This window comes from Schistocerca piceifrons, chromosome 4 (assembly GCF_021461385.2).
Source record: "Schistocerca piceifrons isolate TAMUIC-IGC-003096 chromosome 4, iqSchPice1.1, whole genome shotgun sequence".
Lineage (NCBI taxonomy): Eukaryota > Metazoa > Arthropoda > Insecta > Orthoptera > Acrididae > Schistocerca > Schistocerca piceifrons.
In genome coordinates, this window is record NC_060141.1 from 517,191,631 (window position 1) to 517,214,378 (window position 22,748).

The following is a 22,748-nucleotide window of genomic DNA, read 5'->3' on the forward strand; positions in this document are numbered from 1 at the left end:
ATACTAAGACAGATCTACACCGGTGACGCTGTATCACAACCAGCAAAAAAAGAAAAAAGAAAAGGGATCAGTCTCTAGTGGCGGACACTCGCCTGAAGATCGTGAAGATGGCTGAACGGTACCCATCCGAAATATTGTGGCAATAAGTCAACATGATCCGGCTGCAATCCCGAGACCTCACAGAATAGGCAGTAAGGCGTTTGCTTGTGTATTCTGAGAAAGCGTGACATTTCTATAGTGCCTGTGTACATCAGAACACAGATGTGCGCGCTCGCGCGCGCACGTATATATATATATATATATATATATATATATATATATATATATATGTGTGTGTGTGTGTGTGTGTGTGTGTGTGTGTGTGTGTGTGTGTGTGTGTGCGTGCGTGTGCGTGAGAGAGAAAGATCTCTGTGTAGGTGGTAGTTGAGAGGTAAGGAACTCATTACTTGTTGCAGGCGTATCCTCCCACAAACGCCCTGCAGAAAGCTGACATCGTGGTGTGGTCAGACGAGGACTGCCAGCAGGCGTACTCGGACTACGACTACCAGCCGCTGCCGTCCAACATCTGCGCCGGACTGCCACAGGGCGGCAGAGGCCAGTGTAACGTGAGTCATCTACTTTTCCTTCCACCGACTTCTCCTACAACATTATGCGGCATGCCTGGCATTAAACAGTGACTCTCTTAGTATTTTCAGAGTTTTCGAAATCATTTGGGAAATGTAGAAATATTCCACGCATTCCAGTGACTTCTTGGTTGGTACTATTTCCCTACACTGCTACAAACAAACTTATGGTTGGATTTTCGACGAAATAGACATTCGGTATGTAGTATTCCTTAGTCATCAGGACCGTTTGTGGCGAGTTAAGCGATTACTACGCAGCAACGGTATTGTGACTGCTGCTTATTAAAATAATTTGCTCTTGAGAACCATTCTATGCCATAGAGGAATTCTTGAACAGAAATAAATAATAAATTTTAAACGGCCATCATCAAGGCATATAGTTTTTCTTTTTTTTCGTTTTTTCAGCAATTCCTTTTCTGTTGACACGTTCAACTTCATAAGATACATAATGAATACGGTCTATGGATTAGGAATTAACTAGCTATAGTTGTATATGATGTCTCCCAGACTTAATGGAGCGTGTTATATCACCGTGTTCTACTACGGAAACTAATAAATCTTACATTTATCCGTGGAAACATATCAATACAGTGCGACCTCGTCACCACAAATATTTTGGTAATTGCTCAAGATATCGAACGAATAAACTTACTATCTGACCTTGTATATTAGAGTACCCTATTGCCACTACTGGGTATCTTCTTACAACATCGGGTGTAATGCTGCCCAACCTAAACATGAGTTACTCCAGTGCTGTCACTAGTGTCAGACTTTACACTGACACACTCACATGTAGCCAACACCTCAAAACCAAATGTGTTGAAACATTTCTGGAAAAATTAAAATTACCTTAAATAAACAAAAAAGGACGTTTCCACTGACTGTGTACTTTTGATTGCAGTACAATCCGTACGTCATCGATAAATATGTGATATAAGACGTGGCATCCACAACGTGACTGAGCTCTTAAAAGTCAATATAACATGGAGAAAAACACGTATAATAAGTCACTTAAGTTACAAAGCAGCCCCTGAAAAAAATTATAGTTCTACGTAACCTTAAAGAGAGTTAGTTTGTTTTGTGTCATCATAACAGTCTTCGCAGCTCGTGGTCTACTGGTTAGCACTATTGCTTCTAGATCGCGGGGTCCCAGGTAGGAGATTTTCTTAGTCGGGGACTGGATGTTTGTGTCATCCCAATGATTTTATCTCATCTTCATCGAGGCGCAAGTCATTTAAATGATATCTAATAGAAATATTTTCATGAGTCGGCTGAACATAAGCAGATGAGATCTCCCAGACAATAATGCCACACCATAATTCCATTCCATCACAGTTGTGTAATTCTTGTTTTATCTGTTGACCCCCAGACCATCTGATTAGGTTCTCAGAAAGTAACCGATAACAACAATAAAGCGAACTACAGCTTGTGCGGTTGCTGTTTGTGAGTCATTCTGTATGGGCAACTGCTGTGACATCCCAGTCACACACTATGTGATCAAATGGGCAACTGCTGTGACAACCCAATCACACACTATGTCATCAAAAGTGTCCGTACACCACCAAAAACATACGTTTTTCATATTAGATGCATTTTGCTGCCACCTAATGTGAGGTACTCCATATCAACGACCTCAGTACTCATTGGAAATCGTGATAAAGCAGAATGGGGCGCTCCCGGAAGTCACGGACTTAGAGCGTGGTCAGATGACTGAGTGTCACTTGCGTCATACGTCTGTAAACGATATTCCCACACTCCTAAACATCCCTAGGTCCACTGTTTCCGATGTGGCAGTCAAGTGGAAAGGTGAAGGGACACGTACAGCACAAAAGCGTATAGGCCGATCTCGTCTGTTGACTGACAGAGACCGCCCACACTTGAACAGGTTCATAATGTGTAATAAGCAGACATCTATCCAGACCATCGCACAGGAATGCCAAACTGCATCAGAATCCATTGCAAGTACTATGACATTTAGGCGGGAGATGAGGAAACTTGTATTTCATGGTCGAGCGACTGCTCATAAGCCACACATGTCGTGGTTTTCGTGGAGGGGGCTTCCTGCCCTTGTTGTTTTGGGTGACACTATCACAGCACAAGCCTACATTGATGTTTTAAGCACCTTCTTGCTTCCCGCTGTTGAAAAGGAATCCGGGGATGGCAACTGCATCTTTCAACACGGTCGAGCACCTGTTGATAATGTACTGCCTTTGGCGGAGTGGTTACACGACAATAACATCCCTGTAATGGACTGGTCTGCACAGATTCCTGAGCTGAATTCTGTAGAGCACCTTTGGGACGTTTTTGGGATGTTTTGGAACGCCGCCTTCGTGCCAGGCCTCACCGACTGACATCGATACCTCTCCTCAGTGCAGTACTCCATGAAGAATCATCAAGGATAAGGGTAGGCCAACACCATATTGAATTCCAGCATTGCTGATGAGGATCCACGAACTCGTAAGTCATTTTCAGCCAGGTGTCCGGATACCTTTGATCACATAGTGAATTCAATATCCATAAAACTCCTTCAAAAGAAAATTTAGTAATCAAAGAAGATTTTGTCAGTAAAGTTGAAACGTCCCCTTTGAACAATTTATATATGACTGTGCTTAAACTGACACACAATACTTTGTTAGCGCAACGCAATCTGACTTTCAAAATTCCCTACAAAAGAATGGCCCTGACTAACATTAAACTATACCTTTCACAAATCACTTACCTCACAAAAATCTTCGCTGCTCAAGCTACTGCAATACAGCAAGCGCCACTACTGCCCGCTAAATAAAAGATTCAAACTACTAAAGGCACTAACTACTGATAGGGATAGTTAGCAAATGAAAGATATTAATAGAGAACAAACAATGTATTTACCTTAATATCATCACAAGTCATAATATATATATCAGTTCATGACAAATTGCAAACCTCCGCCATCTCTCTCCCCACATCCACCACTGCTGGCGGCTCACCTCCAACTGCGCAACGCTACGCGCTGTTCACAGCCAGCTGCCTAACACTACAATGGCGAGTATTACAACAATGCAAAGCAGACACAGACTGCCCACAGCACAGCCAGTGATTTTCATACAGAGGTGGCGTTACCAATAAAAAACCTAAACAGCCTACTTACATAGAGAAAACATAAACAGCCTACTTACATAGAGAAAACATAAACAGCCTACTTACATAGCCCCCATGCTCCCCACAAAAATTTTTACAAATTGGATTGGGCAGTGGCCAATACAGATTTGACAAAAATTTTTCACAATTACAGTAACAAAGATATAAAATGCACACACTTATTAATGTTATGTTGGTCAAAAGATCAAAATTTCTCACAGTCCATAAAGACAGTCCACATTGTTCATCACAGTAAAAATGCAGAGTTTTTCTCAAAGTCCAAGCAGTAAAAGAAAATGCACATAGAAGTAGTGGATTTCCATGCAGTCTTGAAGAAGTAGTGTTGACCTTCCAACGGAAAGACTGTGCTGACTCTCGACATGCAGACAGGTAATGGGCCACAACAGAGCAAACCCACAGCAGAGTCATTCGAAGTTTGGAAGAATATTGGTAGGTAGGTCATCACAGAGCAGACCCACTGGAGTCCTGGTAGAGATTGTGGTATTGGTGGGCCACCAGAGGTGCAGACCCACTGCAGTCCTTGTAGAAATAATGGCGTTGGTAGGTCATCATAGATGCAGACCCACTGTAGTCCTTGTAGAGATAATGGTATTGGTGGGCCACCAGAGGTGCAGACCCACTGTAGTCCTGGTAGAGACGGCCAGCAGCCATCCGTTGCGACTGTGCAGGTGCACAATCACCATCGAAGAGTCTTGCAGAGAATATAGCAAGTCCATAAACCACCCCTTGTCCACTCACAAAAAATTTGTTTGACATGTCCTTAGAACCAGCAATGCTGTTATCCAGTCCCTTGCGGAATTATTAACACATGTGCAAACACTAACAGTCCCAACTTCTCACATATTGTCCATATACTATGACCAACAGAAACGTGTGCAGTGAAATGTAACTTACAAGTTAATAATATCATGAACTGGTGACAATTACAATTTTATAACAGAAGAATACAATAACAAAGGTACAAAATACATCATTAAAAACATAATAATACAGGTAACATCTGTAGTACAGGCTTTACAAAAGAATCGAACTAACATAGACATCAGTGTTACAGGAATTATGACATGAGTACGTACATAAAAGATCACAATAACTTTCGAAACATCAACTTCACACATAAGCATTTAAACAGAATGAATAATGTCTAATATCTTTACAAAGTAAATAACATATTATTAATGCCAATTATATTCGAGGATAACAGTATTCCTCATCATAGTGAATGTAGCTTAATATTAAAAGAAGAAAAAATTCTATGAAACTACACAGAGACAGGAAGAAAACAAATACTCAAGGGTACACAAACACATAGTGGGATAACACAAAAGGAAAGGACAGGGTTCGTTTTCAGTGTAACATTTGGTACTGCAGACCATCCCAAAACTTCATTCTATAGATCTTTCGTCTTATTTCAACCTTTGCTTCCACCAAAAAAATCTTATCCAAGCATGCTTTCTGTATTCTGTTCATATTTCTTTCAAAATAATTATTTCTGATTGTACAATACTCATTTGGGCCCAAATCCTTTTTATATAACTTCGCAATGCATTCTTTACCTATTCTCCATAGTCAGTTTCTCATATAGTCTACCCCCTCTTAAGCTAACTTAAATCTACTGAGCTCAGATGCTAAACTAAGGGACGAGGCAATGCAGCAGCACGTAAAACAATTATTATAAACAGCAATGCAAAAAAATGCAAATTGGCAAAGCTAGCAGCATAAATGAGCAAAAGTCAAATTCAATAACACTATGCCTGGCAAACAGCAGCAACTTATACCTAAACATGACATAGCGCAAGCAGAAAAAATATTACACTAAAATGGCCATGTCTAACACCTATGTCACATCTTAACATTAGAGTGATGCATCACAATTTATTCTACAAAAGAAATTACCAAGTACTTGAAAAGAAAATTATGTGTTACTGTTATTAGTTCCTTCTTATTGTTCTTTCCTTTCCAAGTGCTCCTTTTTTTTAAAGAATGTGGATCATAAAATAATTATTTAATAGATCTGTTGACAGAAAGTGTTCACATTAGCAAATGCATTTCGTTTTATAAAAGCAATGCTGCAACACAGCTGAAAAACAGGTATCAAATGAAATAAGCAGTTACGCAAACCAAAGCATAAAAATATCATTCAATAGTCATGTGACATTTCATAAGTTAGTAGAAATTCTCTCAACTCTCGTAGAAAGACGCTTGTCGTAATCAGGTGTGCAGATGTACGAATATTTCCCATCAATTCATAAGCATTTCAGTAATTAGCACAAAGTGCGAGTAATCATATGTTTTCAAGTAACGAGGGTGTCGCATTAGCGATGAAAGGCACACCCTAATGGCTTGTTCTCCAGGTGTTTGACACGTCCCACGTCCCCTTTTTTTTCTACCTGTGCCGCTGAAAAGGGCTCGCAATAATGGCTTTTTCTCCAGGCGTCTGACACAGCTGGGTGCCCGCGACGCATTACGTGCAGGTGGTCACTTAACTTTCTTACGGAAATATTCGCCGCTACAGTGACAGCCTCACATAAAAATATTTCACAGGTCAAGAATTAGCGTTGCAAATCTGTAGAAACAAAATCCTATGAATATAACAGTGTCCAAAAAATGTTCAGTGGCATTGTGATACATTCACACATGATTCACACTTGTCATAACTCTTAAAGTACGATTCTTGGTTTCCAACATCCTTTTTCACAAGTCAAGAGTCCCTACCCACTATTCATTACTCCTTACTCATTATACATATACATGTTCGTCGACACTTCTTCAATATTTCATCGTGAGAAATACGTAGCATAATAAACATTCCTCAACAACATAATACACATCGTCATCGTAATAATAACATCATAACACTTCAGTCAAATCTCAAAATCGTCGTAACTTCCTCCAATAATTTCTAAGCCTAAAATAATTCTCTGCTCATGTCAAAAGTGTCAGCTGCCTCAAACGTACTTTAAAAATCATGATCTCATACCAAATACATCATTCAAAGCTCTCATAGCATCACAATGATTCCGAAAAAATATGAACAGTTTACAAAGTACAGACAAAATACAGTTTCATAAGTGTGAAGTTATCCAACGGTGTAATTGCGTAAACATCTGTCACTGATGTAGTAAAAAACATGTTTATCTCTCAGTTAAATGATCAGATAGTTGTGTAATTTGTGTGTTAGAGAAATATGGTACCGATGTGTAAAGTTGTATAAGCAAATACCATATTAACTAGGGTTCCTTGTGGTTGCCACACACATGGTACACAAAGTAAGCATGTACCCCCCTGAGGATTAATGTAATTATACCCTCAGGTGTTACAGATTACAGCAATGAAATGAAATGTATCACTGAAAACCTTTGTATCATTGTACTTCAAATATCTTTAAAAAATAAATGTTTTAAGTACAAAATTAATCACTCAAATGCGTGTCCTGTAGCGCTAAATGTGCGTCTTGCTGTAAGATAATTCTGTGGAAGTGTCGTACTTATCGTCCTCCGAAAGCTAAGTTCTGCAGAAGTCAATGTACTGACCTCATGATAAACAAAGTGAAATGCTTTGCGTATAGATATCATACTTATTACGCTTATTGCCGTGATGAAGAAAGTACTGTGCTGTAACGTATTGTTGTGCTACAGAAAAGGCTGTCTCCTTGTAGCTATACCATAAAAGTTACTACTAAAACATGTTTTACTTTCCAGAATAATACAGAAAAACTGTGCAGATATAAAACAGAAACACCTCAAAATCAACATTGTAAATTGTCACTCATTAGTAGCGTCGTGATAAAATCGTGTAGCTGTCACATAAACTAACTATTGTCTCATCTGGTATCTCACAGAAAGTACTTTAAATCCGGAATGTATTTTCAAGTAAACGAAAATGTTGCATTAAAATCTCATTAGCAGTACTGGTAAATGTTCTAAGTATGTGAGCCTTATAGTCGTTCCATAATCGTGCAACTAATAAGCAAGAATGTACACACACAATAACGCTGTGACGTCTGTTCACTATAACAATGCATTCGTAATTTCTGTTTAAAAATTTCCCTAGGTTCTAGACTGGATATTTCACTTCAAACATTGTTACATGTTAACAGATTCTAAATCTGACAAAGCATATTAGTAATGTGAAGCGAAAAATTTTATGACAAAGACTAAGTTAAAAAGCAGATTATCTTTCAATAAACGGTTTTACATGTGAAATGCGGTGTAAACCTTTACTCTTCCTAGTACGCAGAGTTTCAACTTCAACGCAGTTATCGTGTGGTATACGTCGTTAAACAATACTGGAATTTTTCTTAAGGTTAGCGTCTATGTCATTTTTCTCTGAGCCAGCCGGCGCAGGTGGCTGCCTGCGGTGCGGGTCATTGTCTGTTCCTTTGTTGGCGCGCGTCGTTACTGGGATTAGGAGGCCTAACTTCCACAAATTCGCCTTGCCGAGAGGGCCCAGCTCTGTTTAAAGCTCGCCAGTTCTGATGGAATTCAGGTCTGTCGTTTTGTCGGTAGTTTACACAGTTTCTTTCGTGTCGGTCACGTGGTGGAGAATTTCTCCCTGAATCGTAACTGCGCGCTGAACTGTTGCGTCTGAAATTATTCTGTCTCCCTTGATAATATTTATTTTGGTTCCCATATTGTCTGTTTCTCTTATTGTCTCTGTGATAGTCATTACCACGGAGAGGTGATCTTTCCCTGTAGTTATTACTACTCTGCCAACGGTTGTCATACGGGTGGTGTCTGTTTTGGTCACGATTTGTGTTGTGATAATAGCCTTGTCGCGTCCAGTTATCATTTCTGTCGTCACGGAATTGTGACGGATGTGACCTGTAGTGATTGTTTTCCTGTTTTCGCATCCCGCGACTGTCTGTGTCAATTTCTAATTCTTGTAACAGTCCCTGAAATGCTTCAATGTCGTCTTTGCAACGTCCTGCTAAAATGATACGTCGTAAATGTTCAGGCAATTTAAGTAAGCAAATGCGGATGAGTTCTGAGGGGCTGTATGGGTTTGAAAGATATTGATTCTTATGCAACATGTCTTCAAAATATTTCATAAGACTGGAAATTTCAGATTGTTCGAAACGTTTCATCATTATGATGCTATGTTTTACACGGTCTTGTGTGGCTTGAGACCAATATGCTGAGAGGAAGGCATGGTAAAATTCTCCTTCACTGTGGCAATCGTGAATGACCGATCGCATTCTTACAGCTGGTTCATTCTCCAAGTAGCCACACATAAATTCTAATCTGTGTTCTAACGACCAGTTGGGAGGAAAACAATGAGAGAATTGATGGAGCCATGCTTGTGGATGAATGTCGTTGCCAGAATTCTTAAATGTTTTGAATTTACGTGTAGTAATGAACAGCTTATAGTCAAAATCATCATGTCGGCGAGTCGAATATCGGTCATTGTTAGGTCGTGTCGGCCGTTCCATCTCAAAATTCGGTGCACATTGCCAATTTCTTTCATAACTTCCGAAATGCCCTGTGTTATTATTTTGTGTCTGTTCCATATTTGTATGTCCCTCTTCCCGTATTGGGGCGCGAGTGTCTTCTGAAATACGTAATTCTTGTATTACCTGTGTCAGCTGATCTTGTACTTCCCGGATTTCTCTTTGGTGTTGCGTATCAATTTGATTCAGATTTTGTTTCAGTTTCCTAATTTGTTCGCTCTGTTCTGTGTCATTAAAGACTACCGGTTTTGCGTCATTCAGATTATCATCTACCTTCGTAGATAAATTATTTAGCTGATCCGAAAGTTGAACTACTTTCTCTGATAATGAACACATTTCCTCAGTGTGTTTTTCTGAACCAAGTTTCAGAGTGTCCATTTGTGTTGAAATCGAATCTACTGTCTCCTTTAAGTTATCCTGAGTTTTTGCAAGTTGCGTAACCGAATCGATAGATGCAACTGAGTCAAATTTAGCTTGCAAGGTCTCATGATTTTCATGAACAATAATTTGCAGTTCTTTTATGGCTGCTTCGTGATTCTGTAATGCATTTTCATGCCGCGAAAAAGTAGGTTGAAAATGCTCACAAATTTGTGTTTTTACGTCGTTACAGACTTTTTGACATTTCGATTCAATGTGATGTAACTCAGCAGTTAAATCCTCACGTGTTCGTTCAAGAGCTTGCTCCAATGAGTCTAACTTTTTAAGATTTTGTTCCATTGTGTCTAACTTTTTGAGATTTTGTTCCACTGTGTCTAACTTTTTAAGATTTTGTCCCATTTGTCTCTGATTTTGTTCCATTTGTTGCATTAATTGCAATAATAATGTATTAGTGTCTGGAATCTGTTTCTCTACGCTTTTCGGCAGTGCATTTGCACCGGCAACATTCACATTTTGACAAGCAGAAAATGCGTCTTGACTTATTTGAGAAAACGGTGATAACCCAAAACCTGAATCTACAGTATTTGCGAAATTGTGTCCTGTCATTTCGGATTCCTGAGACGAGCTGTTGCCGACCGATCGATCGATAATGCTTCCCTCTTCACTAATTGTTTCACTGTCCGTGCCATTGTTTGCCGCCCGCTCCATTTCCCTATGCACGATTACCAAATTACTACTTTGAACATCAGTTAATTCATTACTCTGCGGCGCTAACACACTGCCTTCGTCTTCACTGTCATTTCTCAGTTTACTTTGGAGCCTAGTATTACGTTTTTGACACGCCATTATTGTCACAGTATTTCACACGACAACACAGAAAAACACAATTTGAAGAGCAAAATAAAATAACGTAGCAATGGAAATAATGTCTAGTTAATTGCAGCTGCGAAATACTTGGTGCAAATCTACATGCATGCCACAACTGTTTTACTCTACAACAATGAAAAACTACAACTACAAAGAAGATTCTCTCTACAATTACGCACTAGCAATAAACAAAAGCTACACTAAATACACAAACTACAAGAAAAAATCAGAAGATTCCAGTGAGGTATCCTGGCAGGGTCGCCATATGAAACGTCCCCTTTGAACAATTTATATATGACTGTGCTTAACCTGACACACAATACTTTGTTAGCGCAACGCAATCTGACTTTCAAAATTCCCTACAAAAGAATGGCCCTGACTAACATTAAACTATACCTTTCACAAATCACTTACCTCACAAAAATCTTCGCTGCTCAAGCTACTGCAATACAGCAAGCGCCACTACTGCCCGCTAAATAAAAGATTCAAACTACTAAAGGCACTAACTACTGATAGGGATAGTTAGCAAATGAAAGATATTAATAGAGAACAAACAATGTATTTACCTTAATATCATCACAAGTCATAATATATATATCAGTTCATGACAAATTGCAAACCTCCGCCATCTCTCTCCCCACATCCACCACTGCTGGCGGCTCACCTCCAACTGCGCAACGCTACGCGCTGTTCACAGCCAGCTGCCTAACACTACAATGGCGAGTATTACAACAATGCAAAGCAGACACAGACTGCCCACAGCACAGCCAGTGATTTTCATACAGAGGTGGCGTTACCAATAAAAAACCTAAACAGCCTACTTACATAGAGAAAACATAAACAGCCTACTTACATAGAGAAAACATAAACAGCCTACTTACAAAGTATGATAAAGTTAAATACACTAATGAAGCAGAAATTAACGATTTAACCGACTTTGGAAACGAGATTTTGGAAATAAGTTGATGAGTAAAAACATTAAGAAAACTGCCCGCCGAAAAAGTAAATGCCACCTGGTACAGTGGCAGAAACGTGACGTGGTAATGGAAGTACATAAGCGGAGCAGAGACGAATGGAGAATCATTCTAACGATGACACGATCTGCAGATAGGAAAATGCAGTGACATAAGCTACTTTGGTGTATGACAAGTTGTTATCGATGGACAACTTTGAACGGGCATTTCGAAGTCGGCCAATCTGGCCTGCTGTTCAGGTGCTGCTGTGGTGACTATCGACGGGAAGTGACTGAAGGACAGTGAAACCACGAATAAGCTATCACAGGATAAGTCTCATCACAATAGTCCGCATACATGGTCTAGCGGCTAGAGTTGCTGCCTCTGGGTTTTCTCCGCCTGCGGACTGGATATTTATGCTGTCCTTATTTCATCATCATTCGGGAAAAGTGGCGCGACTGGACGGTGAAAAGACTGGGAATTTGCACGGGTGCTGATAACCAGACAGTTGAGCGCCCTACAAACCAAGTATCATCATCATCATCATCATCATCATCATGGGACATGGAGATTAGAGGCTTGACCGCTTTGTAAAGCAGAATAGGTGGCGCTTTAAGGCAGATCTGATGACAGAGTACCATACTGACGCAGGTACTTCAGAGCAAACTGTTCATCGCATGTTGTTGAATGTGGGGTAGACGACACCCGCGTTCCTCCATGATGACCCAGTGACATCACCAATTATGACTGTAGTGGTCTCGAGATCATCGAGATATCATAGTGGATCAATGGAAACATATCACGTAGTCCGATGATGTTTCCTGTTACGCTAGGTCGCGACAGGCGTCTCCGTATACTCCGTCATCCAGGCGAATATCCGCTCGAACGTGCACAGCACCACGGACGGAGGGAGGCAGAGCCAGTATTGTGCTATGGTGACATTCATCTGCTTCTGTGTGACCTATGGTAGCGATCTATGGCATCATGGCAGTTGTGGACTACAGAGACATTATTGAGGACCACCTGTGTCCATTCATGTCTGATGTCTTCCCCGACGATGATGGCATATTCCAGAAGGATAACAGTGCGTGTCACAAACCAGAATGGTTCTACAGTGGTTTGAATGGCGTGATAGTGAACTCGCTTTGATGTCTAGGCCGTCAAATTCGCCTCTCTTAACACGACGGAACACACCTGGGACTCCCGCAAGACCTTGGCCCCTTATTAATGGGAATTGCCTGACCTGTGTCTAGACATCTGGTCCCGCATACCTCTAGAATCTTAGCAGTAACTCATAGAATTCTTCTCACGCAGAATCACAGCTGCGTTGCATTACAAAGGAAGAATGACACTCTATTAAGCATATTGTCATAATGTTTTGGCTCATTCGCATAAGTTCATGCAGAAAGGGATACAAGTACGGGTAGATTTCTCTCTAATTCTTTGTGTTCTCAATAAATTACTTCAGATAATTTTTGAAAGACTTTCTCCTAAAGAAGCATTGTTTGTACTTATCCGTCATTCCTCTAGAACTAACCGTGCTTCCTTTCTATAATGGTACCGCTGATGACTGTACTTTTTTAATACACTACAATGTAATTAAATTGAAACCCATTCTCCTCGTCCTTCTTGCAGTATTCACACAATTTCTGAATCGCAGTCTTGCTCCTTTAATCGCATTACACTACTGCTGTTCATGCAACTTCTTGATTATTGTAATGTCTTTTGCAGGGAGATTCTGGGAGCCCTCTGATAGCACATGGCTATCAAATCGGAATAGTCTCATGGTCCAGGAAACCTTGCGCTTCTAAAGGATCACCAGGAGTTTTCACAGAAGTTTCTTATTACGTGGACTGGATAAAAGAGAAGACGAGCAACTCTTCCACGGCTGACAAAATTTCATCAAGTTAGTCGAGACACACCTTAATATAAGTAACTGCGCTTTTATTTGGATTTAAAATGTGTATAATGTTTTCAGTTGCTTAAAATAAAACGAGAGAAACCCGCTGTCAATGTCAATTACCTGTTTAGACAAGCTACATTCAAATATTCGGAATGTTGTTAAAATAATGAAATAAAATTTAGAAGTGTGGTTTTAATTGTTTATTAAAGGAATTAGCTTAAATTATTTCCGCATTACTAATTCATTTTCACGATCTTATGTGGCTGTATATCGACAACTGTTTCACAAATGTTACTCAAACATTAAAAAAATCATAAATATTAGCTTGCGACCCCAAATTTATGTAAAGTGCTCGGCAATATTCGGTGATTTTTTTTTATTGCTATAGTCATCAGTGTTCAGTGCACGTGGAAAGTCAGACTCTCTTGAAAAATTGCAATCGTGTTTGTGGTGATGCCACGCTTTCATGTCTTATAATACCTATGCTAAAGATGAAATGATTAAATTTCAGTATATGAAGATCAGTTACATTCCCAAAATATGCAAATGAGATAATTTCGTAATTCCAAAATCACGCAGAACGACAGCCCATGGGTAATAAATTTATTAAAATTCTAATTTATATCATTATATTCCTGAAAGTGCCAACAAAAATTTTATATTAAATTATTTTGGGACTCAGTTGCATTGGAGAAGGTCTCGTTTGCGTAATGGACGGCTTTGTCACCAGTTCATTCTGAATACACTCCACAACAGATTGCATGTGATGAGATTTATAGATGTGTAGACCGTAAGCAATGTCAATTTATAAATAAATCAACCATTAATAGAGAACGCTTTAAGAGAATTAAAATTATATGTTCAGTTTACTGAAGCTGGGATATTGCGGAAGCAATAGAAATAGTAATATATATTTTTATAAAAGTTACATTCTGTTCGTTGATAAGCGCATCAACTGAGAACGATTGGAGCGATTTGGCCGATTAAAAAAAATTCGCAACAGTCCGAATAATTATCCAACAACAACCTTAAAAGAGTCACGGTCGAATATCGAGCAGGTTCGCTATTGGCACCGTCGGATCCAGATTATAAATTAATGGGCAATTCGCCACAAGAAATGCATTGACGTCGTGCACACAACAGTTCATGAAAAGACCAACTGCGGAACAACTACAAATTTGTTTTTATCGTACAATGAATTGATCGCATTGTTAAAAATTTCACTGGACCGCTTGCCATCTGATTACCACAAATTGTATTTAGAGCCGATAAGACGCCTGCGGTAGAACACACGTTTCAATGGACCAATAATTGCTGAAGTAGCCATTTTTATCGTCAGTGAAAATCTGGAACCCCGTGATATCGTTCTACATCGCCGGAACGATCAGCTGCAGCGTTTGTACGAAACACGCAGATCATATGAAGCCTTACAACATCCCACCATGTTTTGGTAAGGTTAAGGCGGTTATCATTTTAAGATCAAGATTATAAATCCTTTTACAGGCGAATAGCAAATTTATATTTTTGTAAGGATATTAATTCATGTCAGTAACACAAACATTCATTTACAGGCGCTGAAACGAACAAAAAAGACAGTTCAACGACCTACTATTCATATCGACTGATAGCTCGTGATAATGAGGACAATCATAGCTTGAAATGTCTGTTTCACCAGTATGCTGTCAATACGTACGTCAAAGTTGAAACAAAGCGATTGACAAACATCAGAGTGAACCAGACAAAACTCTGTTCCCAAAAGTATATTCACCTTCGAGATGTCATCAATGCTGACGAAAACGCACAGAACGTCGGCCGAATAACGATTGCGACATATGCATCAGCACGCTCAAGATGCCATGTCTTATGTTCGCGCGGAATTCGCAGCAGATAGAAATTCGGCAAGAGTTATACCCTGACCAATGATCCATCAATCACCATGCCATCACTGCGAGAGTCTTGAAATCGCTGATTAATTTCATTGTGAAGCATCGCGTGATAGACGAGACACACTGCCATGGAGTGGCAGAAACACGTATTACCTCACACACATACATATTTTCATTTGGTTGATTGAGAATATCAGACTGAATATAATCGACAATGTGATAACGGCGGAAATTCGCCATGGAGAAGAAGGTCCAGGTTTGTATGAGGTTGTTACTAAGACGTGGTTACTTTAAGTAATTATTCTCCGAGTATTGTCAACGGAAAATGTTCGAAGCGTTATCCACAGGCATTGCTAGAAGAAACCATCATTGGAAATGACGGTTATACACCTTATAGTTGACGATCTACTGCAGACAATGGAATATCAACAAATGTCGAAGTGAATTAACAGTACACTGAAGTTATAATCGTTAGATTGTTCCGTATTTGCCATTACTCTCGAAGATAGGAAATAACAAAAAATATCATTTGGTTGACATAAAGTTCTTCAATTGGTACTTAAATTCTGGAACAAAATCGATCACATTCCAGGCACATAACACAATTCTAGTACTTCAGTATTGTAATGCTGATAGTATTCATCTCACACGTAAAATTTCCCATTGGCGTACTTCTGAATGTACTCCTCTTCGCACTGAATATTCCTGAATACTTGTAACCACAACAGATACAATCATCACTCAAAAATACCTTTCTTTTCTATTTTTTGTTTATATATATATATATATATATATATATATATATATATATATATATAATTTCCAATAGTTTTCACAAAATTCACTAATCAATGACAAACACAAACTGAAATTTGTACAAGACAACATCTTCCGAGTCAGCTAGTATGTTAATAAATATGAAAACAAAACAATAGCTACTGAATTAATAAGTAAACACTAAAAATTAAAAGAATGAAAGAAATTACGACACGACATATGAGATATATTAAGGGGGAAAAAAGTGGTGAATCAAAGCATTACTCAAAACTGTATATTTTATGTTAAATAGGAGCCAGTGATTTAGATGGTAGATAAAAACTAAGAAGGAGAATTTACACTTTCTGACAAAATAAGTGAAACACCAAGAAGGGAAAGAGGAAACGATACGAAACTTCACATTTTGAGATTGTATCTGGCATTATTTCAGTGATCACAATATCGAAATAAATTTATAAGGACATGGCAGTGCAAGCACACTTATCATTATGACGCTGCAATCTCTCTGCCCTGGAACCACGCACTTATTCGGTTTGCAAAGGTACCATCCTTCTGAGGCAAGTTGGCCCACAAAGGTTGTAACTGGTCCTTGAAATCCTTGACATGGGCATTAGTTGACGACCGAGCTGGTCCCACACGTCTTCTACTGGTGACCGATCTGGGCCAAGAAGTACCTCAACATCATGCAGACTGTTCATACATGCACGAGACATGTGAGGACGAAAAGTGTCCTGTTGAAAAATGGCACCACGATAGTGTCACAGGAGACGTGCCACATGATGCTGGATGTCAGTGACGTACCGTTGTGCCGTCAGAATTCCCTCAGTCTCTGCCAACGATGACCTGAGGTCATACCCGATGGCTCACCACACCATGACGCCAGGAATAACACTGCTGTGCCTCTCATCACTGAAAAAACCTGCGACGTCACACATCGGCAGTCCATTTTTCCATTCATGGCACAGGTCCAAACGCAGCGTTTGAGCTGTGATGTTATTGGCACCCTACACGTGGTAGAGTAATTCCCTGTTCGACTGCTGCTGATCAGTGGTGTGTAATGTCACAGAATATTGCAGAGGGTCCATTACTTGTTCTCGGATGGTAAAAGCAGATGGAAAGGTTTTACGATGTGCCTTGCGCACAATAGGGCGAACAGATGTGGTCGACTGGAATGTTGACAAGGAAACTGCCTGTCCTCACGTTTCCATGCATTCCAACATCTGACCACTTTCACAATCGAAAGCACCGTAATTCTGGATACTACACGGTTCCCCCAGTCATGCAAATGGAGATCCACAATGCGACCCCTTACAAACTCTGTTGGGTGCCGCTAACGCTTTCCCACACGAGTACCTGACTTCTTCACGTTCTTCACAGTGATCCCTCAACGCGCTATGCTGTCCACATCTCTTATGTATCCTACCAAGCCTGGTAACAACACTAAACATGAACAACGCTAATGCTCTGAAGTGGCTGTTCTACCTGTCACTTAGAATTTTAACGGTAATCGTTAAGATACCCTTCGATGGTTCATCCGTGTATGAAGTTGACATCCAAGTAACAAATAATTGAAAATAAAAACATGCATCCTGCTAGAGAAGGGAATGAAGATTTAGGATGTCGCCCCGTCGACGACGAAATCATTACAGACGAAGTACTGGCTAGCATTGGGGAAGAATTGTGAAGGAAATAGATCGAATCCTTTTTATAGGAGCCTTTCCGACATGTAGGTAACCGATTTAGAAAAAGCCCGGAACAGAGATATCTGGACGGTTGGAGTGGTACTAAAATCCCTAGGAAAACTGTCCTGGTAAGGTGACAGAGCGTATCAGATGGACAGCAATAATGACTGTTTAAGGACGCAATATTAATAGGATGGCTTTGACCCGCGATATTGACGAGATTCTGGTATTTAATATCTCGGCATCAGTACTGAAAATAATATGGACATCGACGGTTGATCGTGGCCAAAATGATATTAGGCCACTGTTTTGTTGAATCTGAGGACGAATAATGTGATTAACGGCGCTACAAACGTCTTTCAGGTCACAGACAAATTTATTAATGAATCACGTTGAATCCTGGGAAGCAACACCCGTACTTTCGAAACCTGTAGACTGAAATTACATCAACATAGCAGAAGCAACCCATTATTGGTTCTATTATTGTAGATTTCTCTCAAAATTAAATTTAAAATATCTAAATCAGTTCCTAGACTGCTCCAGATAATCAGCATAGACATTACATAAGGAAAAACAAGAGGTCCACTCTGAGTATCTGAGTAACCGTGTGCTCTCCTCTTCCGCTAGATTTTTATTCTCAGTTCTTCTTTACCAATTTACTAGAAAAATTGGCAAGAAACCAGCTCCTGCAGAAGCCACACCATTTGCCTGCATGCAGGACAATGACGTCATAACCCACAGTCACCTTGTCTATGATATCATTATCATTTGATTTGTCACCCCTCCTTTTAATGACGTCATCATGGTCGTCCAACTCCCCCTCCACCTCCTTGGACAGAGAAAATAGGCTGTTTCAACATCTGTTTTAATACATGAGTGTCTCACATCTGAAAAAAATCATAGTAAGTTTACGTGGTAAACTAAAACTCTTTAGCTGAGTTTTATAAAAGAAGTTTGTCAAAAATTAATATACATAAATACAATATGCTTACAAGAATGGTCTCTGTCGGTGATCTTACACGCATAATTCCGCCTTACGTACAGGCAACCAACCGAACATGAACGCCAGAGGACCGCTCTTTGCAGGCGAACCAGAAATCACTTTTTGCTTGGACATAGTTTTGCATCAAGTCAAGATCGTGATACTTATTTACGGATGAGATTCCAGCTCATCTGAAGATTAGAAGACAAACAGTCAGCCGGCTAAAGACATTTGCCTTAAGTGGTTTATGGTGGCAACGGAAGAAGAAACAAGGATTATTAGTCCTTTGCTTTAACTCATGTCCGACCTCACTTGTTACTCGGTAAAGAAAATTTGGATATGATATATTCTCCCAGTAACTCATTTTTTGAGTGGCTTGTGATTAACAAACAAACTAAAGCTATAAAAATCTGAAGTATTCGGAGTAACGTGCAGGGCTTTCCGAAACGGAATGTTTGTTAATCATTTAAGAGAAACAAAAGGAAATAAGGCAAACGTACAGGAACTCCTTATCAAGACGCGTTGAGAAGTAGAAAGCACTGAATTTCCGACTTATCCGCGTAATATTTCATTGTATCTGCCTTGTCGCTTGAAAACACTCCAAAACATTCACATCGTCTTACGATTAGCATAACATGTGCCGTTAGTTACTAAGTACACCGTATGAATAATGTATTTTTTGTGGTACAAACCCCGTTAAATAATTTACAGCACACTATTCTGTGGTCGTTGGAAGATCGTTGGAAGACGTTCCTTTCTTAGTGAGTTATCGAAACATCAGGTCGTGCTAAAAATTAATGCCTCAGAATTTTTTTATGTGAGAGCTCTTAAACTCTTTTATATGAAACAAAGGTTATCAACTTTCAAAATCTTTATTCTTCCTGTCTACATATTTATTTATCAACATGGTCACTCTGTTGACGACACATTTCTCGTATCGAGGGACCAGTTTGTTACCGCCGCCTTAGAATTTTTGACGTCGTCGACAGAGCCACAACTTCACCTCTGCTTGCACCGCTTCGTCACTATCAAAGTGAAGTCCTAAAAGGTAATCCTTAAGTTTTGGAAACAGACGAAAATCAGGCGGCGGAAATTTGGGACTGTACGGAAAATGAGAGGACACAGTGAAGCTAATAAGACAGTAGGTTAAGAATCCATATCGGAAATAATTGCTACAGAAGTTTATTCTTTTTCAACCTCCCCACCACCCACCCCCACCCCCCGGCGGAGTTGGCTTAAGTTTTGTGTGGTAAAAATGTACCCCCAAAAGGGGTATTTTGCAGTTTAGGGTTATATCTCATAAAGGACTCACAATATCGAAAACAGGGCTAATTAAAAGTTTTAGGGCATTAAGTTCTGAATTGGATGAGACCAGACACATATTTTTAGGACCATCCGTTCCCTTACTAGTGCTTATCAAAACCGGACAAATTTTACATATTTATAAAAAATTTTCGTTTTAACTTCTGTTTTTTGATAATACCATCTAAACCAGGCCTTCTGTCGATAAAGTGGTACATACAAAAATTACAGATGAATAAATTCTGCGATTGATGTGACCAAAGGTGAATTTATTGGACCATCTGTTTCCGTACAAACCCATCTTAAAGTTGGACTAACGTTGATTTTGTAGGTTGTAGGCAGAATAGGGAATTTCTTTTTTCAGCCTGTTCCGTACTGAAGTTAGATAAACGGCATATCATAGTACTATAGCACAAGTAATGGATTGCAATTAATTTCCTTGCAGGTTGGAAACAAACCGGTGTGTAAATGACGGATCTGTATCTTGTGCGTTAAAAGACAATAGAGGAGAATGAGAAAGTGACTGTTAAAGCAAGGGGAATCACGGCTTTGTTGGAGTTCAATGAGAAGGGACATGATAGAAAGGAGGCACATTTTAAGACATGTGATACCGTAAAACTTCTGTCATTAATCTTACACCAGGGAGAAAAAGATGGCTGATGCAGAGAAAGCTAGTGAAAGTAAAGTTGCACGTCTAGTCGGATCACATCATTTTGCGTTCAAGTTTAAAACAACATGTTTTCTTCGTAACGCGGATACCAGTGATGATTTCAGTTCCCAATAGCTAAGACCGAATGTCCATCAGCGGGTTGCTATCAGTACCGTAACCTTTCTTCTACATCGAGTATGTGGAGGAATGGCGAAACATTCCTTTTAACCCTCACCAAATAAATTGACTACCTAAAAAGACTAAAAAGACAGTACAACGGAAGTGCGACAAGTGTGGTGTTTGATGACTATCCAGAAGACCTGCTCACCAAGAACATCAAATACGTCAAATACGTTGAGCTCCTGCGCCGAAGCAAGAAACATTACTTCCGAGGTTATCTTTACAGAGCTAATAGTGCTGACCATGACTCGGGAGCAATTGCTTTCTAACGACAGAAATAAAGAGCGTCTCATTGACTTGCTTACTGAGAGACTTGAAGATGAAGGCTTCTCAGTATAGCAAGCTAACGAAGACACAGACCACCTGATTGTTGTCACGGCTTTAAAGGTATCACAGGAGCATGAGAAGGTTGTGGCAGCAGTGTTCTTAGGTCGCAGCCTAATCACCATCTCGCAGTTCCCGACATATTCCGTAACAAGTGCCAATTGTCTGGGACAAGAAGATTATAAAAGTCATTGTTGCCCGTTCCATTTGCAATATTTGTCTCATGTTCTTATGTTTCAGACTAAACACTACCTTGGAAAGTGTTACAGAGTCTTGAAAATCCGTATTCAATGCACCACGTAGCTTCTCATTACAAACCGAAGTTACTGGCTTATAGAATAAAAATCCGCTTTAGTTACAGTAATTCGTTAATTTATTCGGAGCATAAAGCTTCGTCCTCAGGTGCCACCAAAAACAATGGGAACAAAAGTGTGGCGGTCGAGCGAGTCAGTCATAGAGGTCACACACACGTAAAACAAACCCATGGGAGCGTACAAGTAGGATCAGGAATCACAGCGCCGCCTGGACAGTACAACAAGGAAATAACTAGTCTCACACTTCTGTTTCCATAGTTATTTGGTGGCGCATGAAGATGAAGGTATACGCTTCGAAACCAGTTGTGCAATGAATTAAGAAATTATTGGCAACTGAAGTGGGTTTTCATTCTGTATGTTCCTCAGTTGCGGATGTCCACGTGATTAAATATTTTGTACCACAGTTACTGCAATTTTTCATTATATAATATTCCGACAAATTCCGTTTGGGTCACAAAAATATGGAAACACTAAAAGCAGAACACCTTAACAAGTACAATACGCTGTAGAAAACCCGCAGTTATTTAAACCAGTTTCCAGTCGTCTCGCAATGGATAAATACGCGTCCTTCATGGTTTGCAAGAGTATTTTATACCATTCTCCCCGCAAAATAGTGGCAATTTCAGGTAACCTTGATGGGAATGGATATCGATCATACACCCTTGACTCCAAAGTGGACCACAAAGGCTCAATAATATTAAGATCAGGTGTCTTCGGGGGTCAGGGGAGATGCGACATTTCATCCTCTTGCTCACAAAACGAGTCCTTCACGATGCGAGCTGTGTCATCTTGGAACACAATATTGCCATTGGGAAAGAAGGATTGTACCTTGCGATGGACATGGTAACGTAATGCTCCACAACTATGTGATCTCGCAGAGGCCATGGAGTCCACAGAGCACTACGATAGGCTGTCCAAATCATCACCGAAGTCCCGCCTTGTTTCGCTCTTGGTACGTAAATTCGGCCAGAAGTCGGAAACAGTGTGCAACAAGAGTCATCCGAAGAAATGACTTTCTTCCATTGCTCCATAGTCCAAGTTTTATATATTCGGCACCAAGTATTCCAGTTACGGGTATTTGCGTCACTGATGAGTGGTGTTGAAATTCCAGCTCGTCCTACAGTTCCTTGCTTATGGGGCTCCTTTGTTGTTGTTTTGGTGCTGACAAGGTTCGCGAGTGCGACATTCAGTTTAGCAGTGACTTTGTCAGCTGTCGTCCTCTTATTTTTCGTCACAATCGTCTTCAATGTCACGATCACTCGCCATACACTTTCGTCCGCGTTGTGACTTAGCGGATGATGTTTCTCTGCTTTTCTTGTATGCTGTATAGGTGTTCGA

The 22,748-nt window shown here is 39.9% G+C and overlaps 1 protein-coding gene across 1 annotated transcript in view; it reads left to right on the forward strand.

Moving 5' to 3' along the window:
- LOC124795967 (trypsin-1-like) overlaps positions 1-13,322 on the forward strand; it is a 109,719-nt gene extending 96,397 nt beyond the window's left edge. The window contains exons 3-4 of the mRNA XM_047260049.1: positions 456-605; positions 13,143-13,322. Coding sequence (XP_047116005.1) covers positions 456-605; positions 13,143-13,322 — 330 coding nt within the window. The remainder of the gene's footprint in view (positions 1-455; positions 606-13,142) is intronic.
- Positions 13,323-22,748: the final 9,426 nt, after the last annotated feature.